General features: G+C 54.2%; 1 protein-coding gene across 8 annotated transcripts in view; it reads right to left on the bottom strand.

The window, feature by feature from the left end:
* TLE2 (TLE family member 2, transcriptional corepressor) overlaps nt 1-13,205 on the bottom strand; it is a 35,023-nt gene that overhangs the window by 13,014 nt on the left and 8,804 nt on the right. For 6 of the 8 annotated variants that reach the window (XM_008168805.4, XM_008168806.4, XM_008168807.4 and 3 more), the window contains 2 exons: nt 7,202-7,218; nt 1,188-1,289 (listed from right to left, as the gene is read on the bottom strand). In XM_008168805.4, coding sequence (XP_008167027.2) covers nt 1,188-1,289; nt 7,202-7,218 — 119 coding nt within the window. Of the gene's footprint in view, nt 1-1,187; nt 1,290-2,405; nt 2,581-7,201; nt 7,219-13,205 lie in introns of those variants that run through there. The other 2 variants (XM_065578335.1, XM_042841526.2) reach the window with 2 other exon arrangements.

The raw sequence follows: 13,205 nt of genomic DNA, 5'->3' as shown, positions 1-13,205 counted from the left end.
CCATTTCCTCTCTCCATAGGGTCCGGACCGAATTTTCTTTTTTAAAGTCATCATCATCATCCCCCAGATTTCGCCCCCAAATCTCCTGCAGAATCTGGAAGAAAAATCCCACGGCATCCGGGCAACATTAAAAACAACAGGCTGGGCGGGTGTAGAATTGTTAGTAGTATTGGAACAGAGCTGAACGCTCTCAACTGAGATCAGGGCTCCAATGCGCTAGGTGCTGTACATACAACTAAGGAGAGACAGCAAGATTGCAGTCCAAAAGGGCAGAGGGGGAAACTGAGGCACAGGGAAGGGATGTGACTTATTCAAGTTCACCCAGCAGGTCAGTGGCAGAGCTGGGAAAAGAATGCTGGTCTGCTGAGTCCCAATCCAGTGAACACGCCACCTGCCTACATGACCCCTAATGAGAGAGGCTGGAGCAGACCCCCTCTGGGGTTCTGTTCTGGACACCGCCCAAGGCCCCCTGCCTTGCCTCCAAAGGCTCGATAGCTCCCCCAGGGTGCAGGTCACCCCAGCAGAGAATCTGGCTCATTGACTTAAATGGCGTTGAAGCCAATTTACACCCTGAAAGCAAGATCAGCATCAGGCCCGCTCCGTTCCTGCTCCAGATGCTTCTGGAGCAACTCCCAGTGAGGCACCCAGCTGCTCGTCCCCAAGGTCACCCAGCAGAGCCAGGAATAGAACTCAGGTCCCCTGAGTCCCAGCCCAGTGCATTATCCACTGAACCATGCGACCTTTCTACATGAGGCCCTAGTGGGGAAGTCTGCTGATGACTGCCAGGCTGAAAAGCCCCCCCGCCCGGGGTTCTCAGATAACCCTTTGGGGGTTCAGGGAGGGCAGCCCCCCGGCCTGGTGCAGTGGAACATTGGTCTGCTGGAGTTTTCTACGGAATCATAGAACTGCAGGGCTGGAAGGGACCTCGAGTGGTCATCAAGTCCAGCCCCCTGCACTGAAACAGGGCTGAGTAAACCTAAGACCGTCCCGGACAGGGGTTTGTCTAACCCGTTCTTCCAAACAGCCCCAGAGGAGCGGGATCTGCCTTTTCCATCACTGTATGGCAAACCCAGACCTTGCCCTCTGCCAGCTCCAGAACCCCCCCCCCCCTCTGCAGCAATACCCGGCCCATCCTCCCAGGAGCAGGGATCCGGGTGTCGCCCGCCACGCTCCCTGGCTGCACTCACATAATGTCCCGGTAGGTCCTTCTCCTCCCGTTTCCGCTTCAGCCCTGTGCCGCCCGGCCGCTCCTCGCCCTGCAGGCTCTCCGGAGGGGAGGCAGAAATGCTCTGCACAGGGGAAGCGAGAGGAGACCAGAGTTAATGCACAGCGAGGGCGGAGAGTCCCAGAAGCTGCCAAGCCATTTCCCACAGCTTCCTCCCCGGAGGCCAAGGGGACTGGAACTCGGCACGCAGCTGCCAGCTTTGCGGCTGGCCGTCAGCCTGTGTGGCCTCGCTCTTTTCGGGGTGGGGAATTAACATCATGGGCCTCTGGGCTCTGGCATCTGAACCCCTTCAAAGGCCAGGGTGGAGACTTGGGGTTTCGTAAATGCTGCCGCTCACCCGATCTCCCTCGCTAGTTGGGGGCGGGGGGTCTCTTGGCACCAGACCCCCATCGTATCCGCTCTCTTGGCAGCAGGATGTAAAGGGGAGGTCAACTCATGCCCTCAGCTCCCCCTGCCCTCCAGCTGCCTTTCTAGCACCCTGGGACCCTGCCCCTCCCTGGACGCACCCACAAACTCTCAGATTGGCACTGTGCAAAATCACACCCCAAATGTTAAAAGGCAGAGGCAGGTTCTAGCCCAGTGGTTAGAGCAGCCAGCGAGTATTAGAAATGGAATCCCGGAGTCCTGTCTCTGGGGAGGGAGTGGGGTCAATCAGTTTAGAGCAGGGGGTACTAGGAGACAGGACTCCGCGGGGCTACTCCTGGTTCAGGGAGGGGGAATTTTGTCTAAGGGTCAAGCGTGGATCAGGGAGTCACGACTCCTGGGTTCTGCTGCCCATTCCAGGAGGGAGTGAAGTGGAGCAGTTAGGGCAGCAGGGACTGGGAGCCAGGACTCCTGGGTTCTCAATCACCGACTCACTCAGGCAAACTGCTTCCCTGCACCTCAGTTTCCCCATCTGCACAATCAGGATAATGATCCTTACTTGCCTCCCAAGGAGGGGGGAAAAGACCAGGAGGCTTAATTCACTGAATGTTTATAAAACACTTAAAGATCTCCCTGAAAAGGCACCTAACAGCTGCTGAGTTTTGTCAATTTCACGTTCTGCCCTTAGCTCCCATGGCCAAGACTCCTCCAGCGCTGGCCGGGAGCCCATGCAACTGTCCAGATTGAGATCTGCCTGCTCCCCACCCGCCTGCCTTAAAAACCAAACAAACATCGCTCCTCTCCTGGGCTCAGCCACCTTTGGGCACGCACATGGTTCAGCTGCCAGCATGTCACTTCTTCAGTAAATCACTCCACAGCTGGGCTGGCAGGATTTTTGTGCTTGCACTGAAGGAAGAGGGAGAAATAAAAAAAATCCACCCAGCCCAACAAGGCCGCATGCCTTTCCCCAGTCAGGCACCGCCAGTGCATCTGGATGGGGGGGGGGGGGTCAGTTCAAGGAGAGAGACCAGTCGCTGGGAGCTGGCACATGCAAACAGATCTGTGTGCGGCAGGTGGGCCTCGTAAATGACCTATTTAAATAAGCATTTTCCAGAAGGAAAGGGGGGCAGCTGGGAGCAGAAGAGCCCCCCCCCCCGGTACTCCCACCACTGGAGGAAGCGCTGTGGTCTCTTTGCAGACCAGCCCTAACAGAGATGTTTGTATACTGGCTACATTAAAACAACAGTCGAATAACAGCGGCCTCCCTTAGTCCCTGGACTTGAAAGAAGTTTTGCCCCTTTGGGAGATAATGAGGCATGACAGGAATGGAAAATCCCCATCAGCAGTCTTCTGTTTACTCTGCACGTCCCCGCCTTAACCCCTTCACCGCTGGAACAAGGAAGGTGGGGTATGAAGATGAGTTAGTATGTCTCTTTCCCCCTTCCCCCCCGCCCCATTGGCACCGGCCTGGTGTAGGTTTGATTGTAACAAAACCTGCGTGGGTGTCTTAAATCCCTTTATCCCCCACTACCGTGCTCTCCTCCCCTCCCACCCCCACGCACCTGCTTTGGCCAAATTCTGATCCCGGTGGAACTGGCGTATAATCTGGAGTGACACTGGATTGACACTGGTGTTACAGGGGATCTAATCTACCTGATTAGGTTGAGAGGATACAGGGGTTTCAAAGTGGGCACTGATGTGCGGGTGCTTGGGCTTTGGGGTGCTCCCCCAGAGACATCCTGGGGCCTGATGTGCCAGGCTGCTGGGCACTCGCAGTTCCCAACAAGTTGTAGGTGCCCAGGATCTATGAAAATAAGGCCCCAGGGCACCTAGATCTGAAAACAAAATCAGTGGCCAAGCTGGAAAGTTTTGGCCTAAGATTGGTCATTTCCCCACCCCCCGCTCCTCTCCATGAATTGGCATTTGTTTGGAGCAAAGATCTCCTAGTAAACTCAGAGTGGACAGAGGAAGCGACCTGTTTGCCCCGCAGACAGTTAATGCACGGGACTCCCTGCTGTAGGAGAACGCAAACCGCTTCCAAAGATTAGTCACTTGTCTGGCCTCTCCAGTGACAACGTGCCAAGATGAAAAGGACAAAGGGCCATCAATCCTCAGGCTTCAGGGCACAAGCAGATCCGTGGCTGTGGTCAGGCAGAATTTTCCCCAGTCCTGCAGTACGTACTGCAGTAATGTCTGGGAGCCCCAATCAGGTCCCAGAACCCCACGGGGCAAGGTGCTGTACGAACACACAGCGTACGTGCCCCCAAGGGCATACGCCTTCCTCAAAGGATCTGGAATCGACCCCTTTTGGATCAATCCACCTGCTGTGGCACGGTAGCCACGGTTCTTTCTTCCCGTGCCGCGCGCTGGCTGCCTAGCATATCACTTGTCCAGCCCACGCCATTGCTCATCCTCGGAGGAATTACGAGACCATCCTTCATGGTGGATCGATGCAAATGACTGGCCATCTTGAGGGGCACAGCGAGATCTTTAACCCTTCCTTACCCTGCCTCCACCGTTCGCTACAGACCAGAAAGGCTGAACCACAAAGCAATTTAACACCAAGGCACCGCCAGTCCCTGCCGGTGCCAGCTCCCTCTGCCCTGAAGCATTCCCTAGCCTCCTATTCCACCAGGACAAATGCCTGAGTAGCAGGAATCTGGGGTACATTTGAATAGGGTCTTTTTGGCCCTACTGGGGAGATCAGAGCACACCTCCTCTTCCCCCTCCTCCCAGCAGGTTCCTGTCAAGTCACCTGGATTTCACAGGTGGACACGGCTCAGGTGAGAGACCAGTTCTCTGGGCTGTCGCTCAGAGCTCACACAAAGGGAGAGAGAGATCTAAAGGCAGGAGGAGTGGTTCAAGCCAAGAACTGGGGGCTCGAGACACGCAGGTCCTATTCCTGGCCCTGGCTAGATCTTGGGCAATTCACTTCCCTGCCCCGTGCCTCAGTTTCCCTCCCCGTGACCCTTGGCTGGCTAGAGCTAGGGATGCGCTAAGTGGGGGTTTGAGGTCACCCCTACCCTTGCGCATCCCCGGGTCTGGCCCAACCTGCTCACGCAGGTGCCCGCGGTATACTGGCAGGCAAGGCGGGAATACAGCAGCACGGGGATCGGGAGGCACAGCACGCGCAGATGATCGCTGCCAGAGCAGGGCAGAACAGCTCTCTCCTCGGCAAGGACGTAAGAGGCTATTTTGGGACGAGCTCGACCTTTAGACACTCACCGTAGCGAGCGGGCAAATGGGCCAAGTCAGGCTCAACACCTCCATCATTAAACTGCCCCCCCTCCCCATGCTCCCGAACAGGCGCTCACCTGTCCAAGCGAGGGGGTTATTTTATCCCCCAGCAAGGAACCCCTTTATCTGGCACATTCCCAGCTCAGACTTGATCACTGATCCCCGCCCCCCGCCCAACACTGCTGAGAGCTCCTCACAGATTTCATCGGGATCCGTTACCCTTTGCTTCCCATCCTGAGCTGCCGTGTGGCATTGCTGGGGAGCTGTTAAATGGCCGCCACGTTCCACCCCAGAGGTGGCTGCATTTTAGTGGTGGGTGAATGGGTTTCCTGTGTGCTTTTTGTAGCGCTTTTAAGTAGGGTGAAGAGGACCGTAGGAGATGCCCCAGGTAACACTTTCTGATGTCAGGAACAATAGGAATATGCCTGTTTCCTATGGGGCTGGCTCGAGCGAACTATACAGCCGTGGGGGAGGGGAGGCCCCCCCCCCAATTCCCAGAAACTCCCTCAGCGGACACAAGGGTGTAATGGATGCAACCTGTTTTACACACTGCAGGCACCCAGCCATGTTTATTACTGTGTGTACATGACAGTCACTGCAGCTTTGAATTATGAGCTTCAAGTGTGTGTGTGTGTGTGTGTGTGTGTGTGTGTGTGTGTGTGTGTGTAAAGGCTCTCGGTGTGTGTGTGTATAAAGGCTCTCGGGGTGCGTGTGGGGGGACAGGAAGCGTGCCTCTCACTGCAGCACTGCACACAGCCTTTGTGCGGAGGAAGGAGGGCGCTGGGCTGACAAGCTGGGACCCGTCTGCTCCCAGCTCGGCGGTGACAGCGGAAGCGCCCGACACTTTGCACGGAACAACAAACAAGGGTGAGGCCGGCGCGGCACCCCTGGCAGGTTCGGGCTCCCTTCCATCAGGCCAGCTCTGAGCGAGGCTGGTTTCTAGAGGAGGGGAAGGGATCTGCCTTCAGCTCTTTAGTGCTGGGAGACCCCATTCCTCCGTCCCCAGCCCAGGGCAGCCCTCCGGCAAGCTTCTCCCACGCCCCCCGGCTCCTGCCAGCCGGCACCCACCCTGGAGATAGGAACGGGAGGGGAATTCAGCCTCTATGATCCACTAGTCCCAAGCTTCTCCGCTGAAGTTCCCAGCCAGGGGCCGAGTTTGCTAAGTGCTCAGCCTCCACCCACCGGGCCCAGCTCCTCCAAACAGCACCCAGCGTGCGGAGCCTTTGCAAGCCCAGCCCTTGGGACAAGTCACCCTTGGCACGTCCCTTGCTCTTTCCTTCTGGAGATCGCGGACAATTGAGCCTCCAGACCGGCCCTGTGAGGATCACAGTCCCTGATTGACAGCTGGGGGAAACTGAGGCACCGAGCGAGGAAGTGACTCAGTGGCACAAACTAGTAACCTTAGCTCCTCGGGCCACGTCTTCATTACAAGGCCACCATCCTTCTCCACCAACGCGGGCCCTGGTGTCTGCCCCCCGAGGCAGGGGAGACCCCCCTGGAGTCAGACCCCCAGCTGGAATAGGTAGTGGTAGCTTCCCTGAAGTCAACGGAGTGATGCCAATTGACACCAGCTCCAAATGGGGCTCTCTGGCTTTAATACAACTCCACCCCCAGCCCCTGGAAATAATCTGTCCACAGAAGCAAATTAAACGTGGATCCCGAGCGCTGCAGAAAACATCCCCGTTTCTCTCCCGCTGGTTCCCCCCCCAGGCCACGGTTCAGACTCCAGCCCTGGCATTGAAAACAAAGGGCAGCAGGAATGCTATCTCGGGGCTGTTTGCTTTGAAAAGGTCAGGCAACAAAACATTCCTGGGAATCCCAGTGCAACCACAAGAGAAGGGAGCCGGGCGCAGCGCTTGGAGAGAAGACGCCACTCACGGCACCCAAAGATGGAGTCTGGCTGAACCTGTCTCACCAACAGAGCGACCCCTCGGCCCTTCATTCTCTCTGCTGCTCTGGGGTCTCAAAGGGCGGCCCCCTGGGAATCCACCTGCCACGCAGGGGGCATAGCTGGTGTAAGGGCCATGCACCAAACCTGCTCCCACCTATGGCCTGGCCAGAGTACCCTGCACTGTGGCTAGCCTCTGCTTTCCAATGCTCCGCTGGGCACCCAAAGCCAGAGGCCTCTTTGCCCAGGGTCAGGTTGAGAGCTGGGATTCAAACTCAGCTTCCAGCCCTGTGCACAGCCCAGCTGACCTCACGTCTCCGGATCCTTGCAGGCCGGGAGGGGATGAGACGCGCCCACCCTGCCAGAGCACCAAGATTGTCATTTCAGTATGAGCCCTCGCTCATTGCTTGAGGTCCAACACCTTCCTTTAAGCTAATATCCACCCTCGCCCAGACAGGTCCTCGCCAGGCCCCCGTCGCATGGCTTACCCGGCTTGGCGTGCGCTCTGGGGTCCATCCAGCAGGCAGACACAGGTGCGTAGATAGCCCCAGATTGGGAAAACACAAAGGGAGAACAAAGAGATTCATTTAGTTCTGATGTCACATGGCCAAGCCCAAGCCACAGAGGTCTGAGCTGGGTTGTACGTCCCCAGAGTAATCAGGGCTCTCTGTCAGCCAGGACAGGCTGGACAGAGCCATTCCTGGCAACCGGGGCACAATCATTTCCTTGCACTAGTGAATGGATGGTCCAGATCACTTGGGAATAGAATTAGATCTTTCCACCCACTGGGCTTCATTCCAGCATCAAGGGTTACCCTGGTCTGGTCACCCCACATAATCACAGGTAAGCGTCTGAGACACACCCATCTGAGTCTGATGCACAGCCCCCAAGCAGGAATTTAGAGAACCCCAAAGCCTGAGGGCTGTGATGTAGCAGCTTGTACCATAAAGAGAAACTGTCCATGTAAAACAATAGCAAATTTTCTCTGGTGGAGGACAGCGTGAACCCCTGATCCTTGGCCCAGGTTGCAGGGCTGATGTTGCTTGTACTCGTGACCAATACGGGAACTGCAACATCTCCATGTAGCCTGGATTTGCTACTTTCTATCAGGGTGCTTCTTCGGGTCTCATCAGTGTGTATTCTAGCACTTCACAATCAGTAACGGACTGTACTCGAATACCCAAGTGAGATAGGGAGAGTGCAGTGTCAAGAAATTGGGTGGTATCCCTTTGAGTAGTCTGTGAGCCCTCTAGTGGTGCTCACCGTGTTCTGTGTTTTAGAAGCTGCGAGAACCCAGCCAAAGCAGCTAGGCCTTGTCCATGTCTGGCCAGAGAAAACGGTTATTTGGAGCCCAGGCGTGTCTGTGCGGTGTCTTTGTATTGTTCTCGTTGTGTAAAACTCAAAAGACACAGTAGGGACATCACCCCCATTTCACAGATGGAGAACTGAGGCACAGAGCAGATGAAGTGGCTTGCCCACGGTCCCACAGCAAATCTGTGGGTGAGCTGAGAAGTGAAAGCACATCTCCCGAGTCCCAGCCTAGAGCCCTCTCCCCGAGCCCAGTGGCTCTCCACCTTTCCAGACTACTGTGCCCTTTCCGGAGTCTGCTCTGTCTCGCGTCCCTTCAAGCTCCACCTCACTTCAAAACGACTTGCTTACAAAATCAGACATACAAGAACAGAAGTGTCCCAGCTCACTCGTACTGAACAGTGGCTGACTTTCTCCTTTTTACCATATAATTATAAAATAAATCAACTGGAATATAACTATTGTATGTACATTTCGGTGTACAGTACACAGAGCAGTATAACCAAGTCATGGTCCGTATGCAATTTTACTTTGTCCTGACTTCGCTACTGCTTTTTACGTAGCCTGTTGTCAAACTAAGCGAATACCCCCTGGAAGAGCTCTGCGTCCCCCCAGGGGTACGCGAACCCCTGGCTGAGAACCACTGCCCTAGACCATCCTTCCTCCCCTCTCAGCGCGACCGTTAGCTACAAGGGGAGGGTCTGAACTTCCCCAAAGTTTGAGGATACTCAGATCGGGGGCAGGAGGTAGATACACAATACCTTGGCTAAAAGGAGACAGGCTAACTGATGCTGGACACAATTGTAGAAAAAAGCCAGGTGCATCCCCATACCCACAGGCCCTGTGTGTGCTTTTCCTCCTCCCAAGCTTTGACCAGGCCTCTTTTGCATGCAATGCATGTGACGCAAACACCATCTCATCAAATGAGCCGAGATCACCAGGGGTCTGGCTGCAAATTTCAGCCTGAGGTTGTCTGTACAGCGCTCCTGCTCCCCGAAGATCCTGGCTGGTAATGATCGCATCAGCATTTGGAGAGGATAAATGGGTTCTCCCAGCAGAATCCCAATCTTCTCTGGCAGGAGGACAGATGCTCAGGGATGAAGCAGACGGAAATCAAGAGATGGGGGTTTCTGAACAGATTTAACCGCTCCAGGACTCACTGGTCAGCACAAAGGGGTGGGGGTGGGGATTACAATCTCATAATGCAGGATGGATTTAATCATACCAGTTCTTGAATAATTCACCCCGAGATACTAGGATTACCCCTTAGATGTATGTAGCATTGCCCGGGTTTTTAAGGGCAAAAGGGACCATCTAATCCAACACAACACAGCCCATAGGAGGGCACCTACTGTCTCCTGCATCCAGGGCTGGCTCCAGGCACCAGCTTAGCAAGCAGGTGCTTGGGGCGGCCAAGGGGAAGGGGCGGCATGTCGGGCTCTTCGGCGGCAACTCGGCGGCGGGTCCCTCGGTCCCTCTCAGAGGGAAGGACCTGCCGCCGAATTGCCGCGGAAGAAGAAAGCGGCGCAGCTGAGCTGCCGCTGATCACGGTTTTCCCCCCACCCCGCCGCTTGGGGCGGCAAAAACCCTGGAGCCGGCCCTGCCTGCGTCTAGCCCAGCAGTGCACAGGACAAGCTTCCTCTTAGAGCAGGGGTAGGCAACCTATGGCACACGTGCCAAAGGCAACACACGAGCTGGTTTTCAGTGGCACTCACACTGCCCGGGTCCTGGCCACCGGTCCGGGGGGCTCTGCATTTTAATTTAATTTTAAAGGAAGCTTCTTAAACCTTTTAAAAACCTTATTTACTTGACATACCACAATAGTTTAGTTCTATATTATAGACTTATAGAAAGAGACCTTCTAAAAAGGTTAAAATGTATGACTGGCACGCGAAACCTTAAATCAGAGTGAATAAATGAAGACTCGGCACACCACTTCGGAAAGGTTGCCGACCCCTGTCTTAAAGCATCCATCGGCCTACCTGTCTGGCGCTCAAAGGGTTAAGCCAGAAAGAGTAAAGCCTGCTTTTCTCCTCTTCCAACTGTTGTCTTTCTTGGGGGGGGGGGGCACCTTAAAGAGACACTGTCAAAATTAAAAGCGTGCAGCTACGTGTGCGGAGGGTGTATACACACACGCTCACACCCGATTGCTGGTGCCACTTATGCCACTTAAAATGATCTAGTTTTGCTTTTAATAATGCGTCTGACGAAGTGGGCATTCACCCACGAAAGCTTATCCTGCAATACATCTGTTAGTCTTAAAGGTGCCACAGGACTCTCTGTTGCTGTTAAAAACATCGTTTCCCTTTCATCATTTTTGTTCTTATTTATGTAACCGTTGTGTGCACCTGAGGGTTCTCCATCAGGGAACCGGCCGAAGCACCGGAACACTTATTGAAAAGACAAAAAAGAGTTTGCAGTCTAGGGTTTGTTTGCAATTTAGCAGAGACCTTAGACTGGTCCATTTCGCTTCTGGCGTCTCATAAACCAAGCTAGTCCTGTCGTGTTTGGGTTGCTAACATTACATGGGGACCCCGGTGTGTAAAGAAACAAAACAAATGGTTGAATCACCCTTTTTGTTTCCTTTAAATAAATCACAACAACATTTCTAGTACCTTCAGGGCTCAGAACACACTCATAGGATATCAGGGTTGGAAGGGACCTCAGGAGATCATCTAGTCCCACCCCCTGCTCAAAGCAGGACCAATCCCCAGACAGATTTTTACCCCAGTTCCCTAAATGGCCCCCTCAAGGACTGAACTCACAACCCTGGGTGGTTTAGCAGGCCAATGCTCAAACCACTGAGCTATCCTTCTTAACCACAACCTATGTTTAACATACACTGCCCCTACTGGAAGGCAGCATGGCCTAGTGGACAGAGCACCAGCGTGCAACCCAGGCGCCCTGCGTTTTATTTCTGGCTCTTCTACTATGCTGCCAGGTGACTCTGGGCAATGCACTTCACTACCCAATGCCTCAGTTTCCCCATACGTAAAATGGGGATAGCGAAACCTCTGTCACAAAGTGCTTTGAGATGTCTGGATAAGAAGCATTTTAGAGCTAGATTCTATGATGACCCACAGTAGCTGACATGAACATTAGCCTTTAGCTAATTTAACGATTATTAAGATAGTAAGTAAGGGGTTGTAAACCATTTTGTGATGCTGGTATAAAAAGTAGGGCTGGTTGGAAAATAACTCCATTTCAACCTTTGGTTTCATTCTGTTATCAGAACAAAAGTGAGACCCTTCTAAATCTTTTCATGAGAAAAGAGAGAAAGCAAGTACAAGCGCACACATGCAAGAGAGGAGAGGGGGGAAAAATGGATTCACTCCACCCCAGATTAGCCTAGTGCACTCACTAGGACTGCGAGACACCCAGGCTCCAATCCCTGCTTTGTCTGATTTAGAGCAAGGACTTGAACCTGAGCCCCTCACACCCTTAACCACTGGTCTCCAGAGTCAGTCTCTCTTGTTTTAACCAGAAATTCCATCTTCAGTGAATCGGCATTTTCCGAGCAAAAAAATCCCCGCCCAGCTCTACTACAAAAGGTATCAGAGAAGGACGATCTATTATTGTGAACTTCCACCACCCTTTGCGAGACAGCACAGTATAAATCATTGGAACAGAGGGCATCGGTTCCAAATTTATTACACTGTTCCTAACTCTTGAGTCTTGCACTATGTTAGTGTTGTTCTTAAAGTCCCAGCTCCTGGAGTCATGCGAGTGCCCAAGAATCTCAACTTTCATTGGAACCAAAATTAATTTCTAGCCCTCGGAGCTGTGGAGAAAAAGCTTGAAAATGGGTCTGAAGTGGAAGGAAACAGACATAGAACCCAGCGCCGTCTTTAGAACCATCTACTGATTTTCATGGGCCTGACTCATGAGCGCTGAACATTTGGGGTTGGCAGTAAGGACTTTAGCAGACAGACTTCTTGATCATTATAATGTCACGCTGATGGCCCAACGGAACGGTATGCATTGGCAACGGGCATCTTTATCTGAAAACAACGTGGAAAATACCAAATGCCACTACCTGCCTAGGCTCCTATGCCATGCCCCTCGCCAAGCTGAGCGTTGGCGGAGAGCAGCTGGCAAGAGTTACCCTCTTAGTGCATGGACATAGAGCCAGAGTGTGGTGCTGGCCTGACCCAGCATGCTGGAAGCAGTGGGCACAGAGGGGGAAGATAAACGCCGACGTCGGACAGGGAGAGGAGGAACACAGGACCAGAGCCATAGAAGGCGAGAGGCTGGAAAGGACGGGAGGTGGCCGTTTCATTCAGTTTCAAAGCAATGTCTGCCCAGGGAGCAGGTGGACACAGAGAACAAGCTGGGCTGAGTCCGGAAGGGTCAAACAACAATGACAGGAAGTGACTGAGAAAGACGGAGAGGGCAGCGCTGAAGGTCGCAGCCGCTGCTGCAGCCCGGAGAGATGCCCAGGGGGTGGATGTCACACACAATGTAGCAGGGCCACCCTCCTTCCTGATTTCCACCTGGTTCGGGCTAGCCGGGGAAGCTGATTCTCAGGCATCTTCCCTGCCCTGTTTGGTACCCGAGGATCCCAGTACTGCTTGGCTCCATACCTCCCCCTCCTCCCCCATTCCGAGCCAGTCGGCACCGATCCTTGGGAGGTGCAAAGGCCCACTGTGCTACCTTCGCGGCTTTCCCAATCCTCGGCCACGCTGGGGGGAGGAGACTACGAGCTGGGTTTTAGCTGATAGGAGTCCCCCCCGTCCCTGAGTGGCAGTGCAGAGGTTGCAGCCACAGAGCAGGCTGTTAATGGCATCTTCCCCCCACACCGTTTGGAGACAGGACTAAGGAGCGGTTTGGATAACAGGATCCTTATTAGCTAAAGCCCCTGGTACACGACGGAGCGTTCCGGGGAGACGTACGGGGCAAAGCGTCAAAGAAACAGCAGCAGCTCCGCTGATCGCCCCAGTGGAGCCCATCACACACGCCTTTGCGTGCGCGTTCACGAGCGCACACTCATGTGTGCACAAATCCACGCACGTACAGTGGCACATACACCCCTGCATGCATGGGGCACACCGATAAAGACACACGCGTCCTGTGCACGGGTTTCACGGACACAACCAGGCACACGTCCTGCCCACGGGCGCGCCTTCCGGGGTCCATTCGGCGCCGCAGCTGTTCCCTCCGTCAAAAAGAGCGCCAACCTCGCGA

The sequence above is a fragment of the Chrysemys picta genome, chromosome 25 (assembly GCF_011386835.1).
Source record: "Chrysemys picta bellii isolate R12L10 chromosome 25, ASM1138683v2, whole genome shotgun sequence".
In the NCBI taxonomy this organism is placed as follows: Eukaryota; Metazoa; Chordata; order Testudines; family Emydidae; genus Chrysemys; species Chrysemys picta.
The sequence above is the reverse complement of the archived record's forward strand: the minus strand, read 5'-3'. Positions and strand labels throughout refer to the sequence as shown.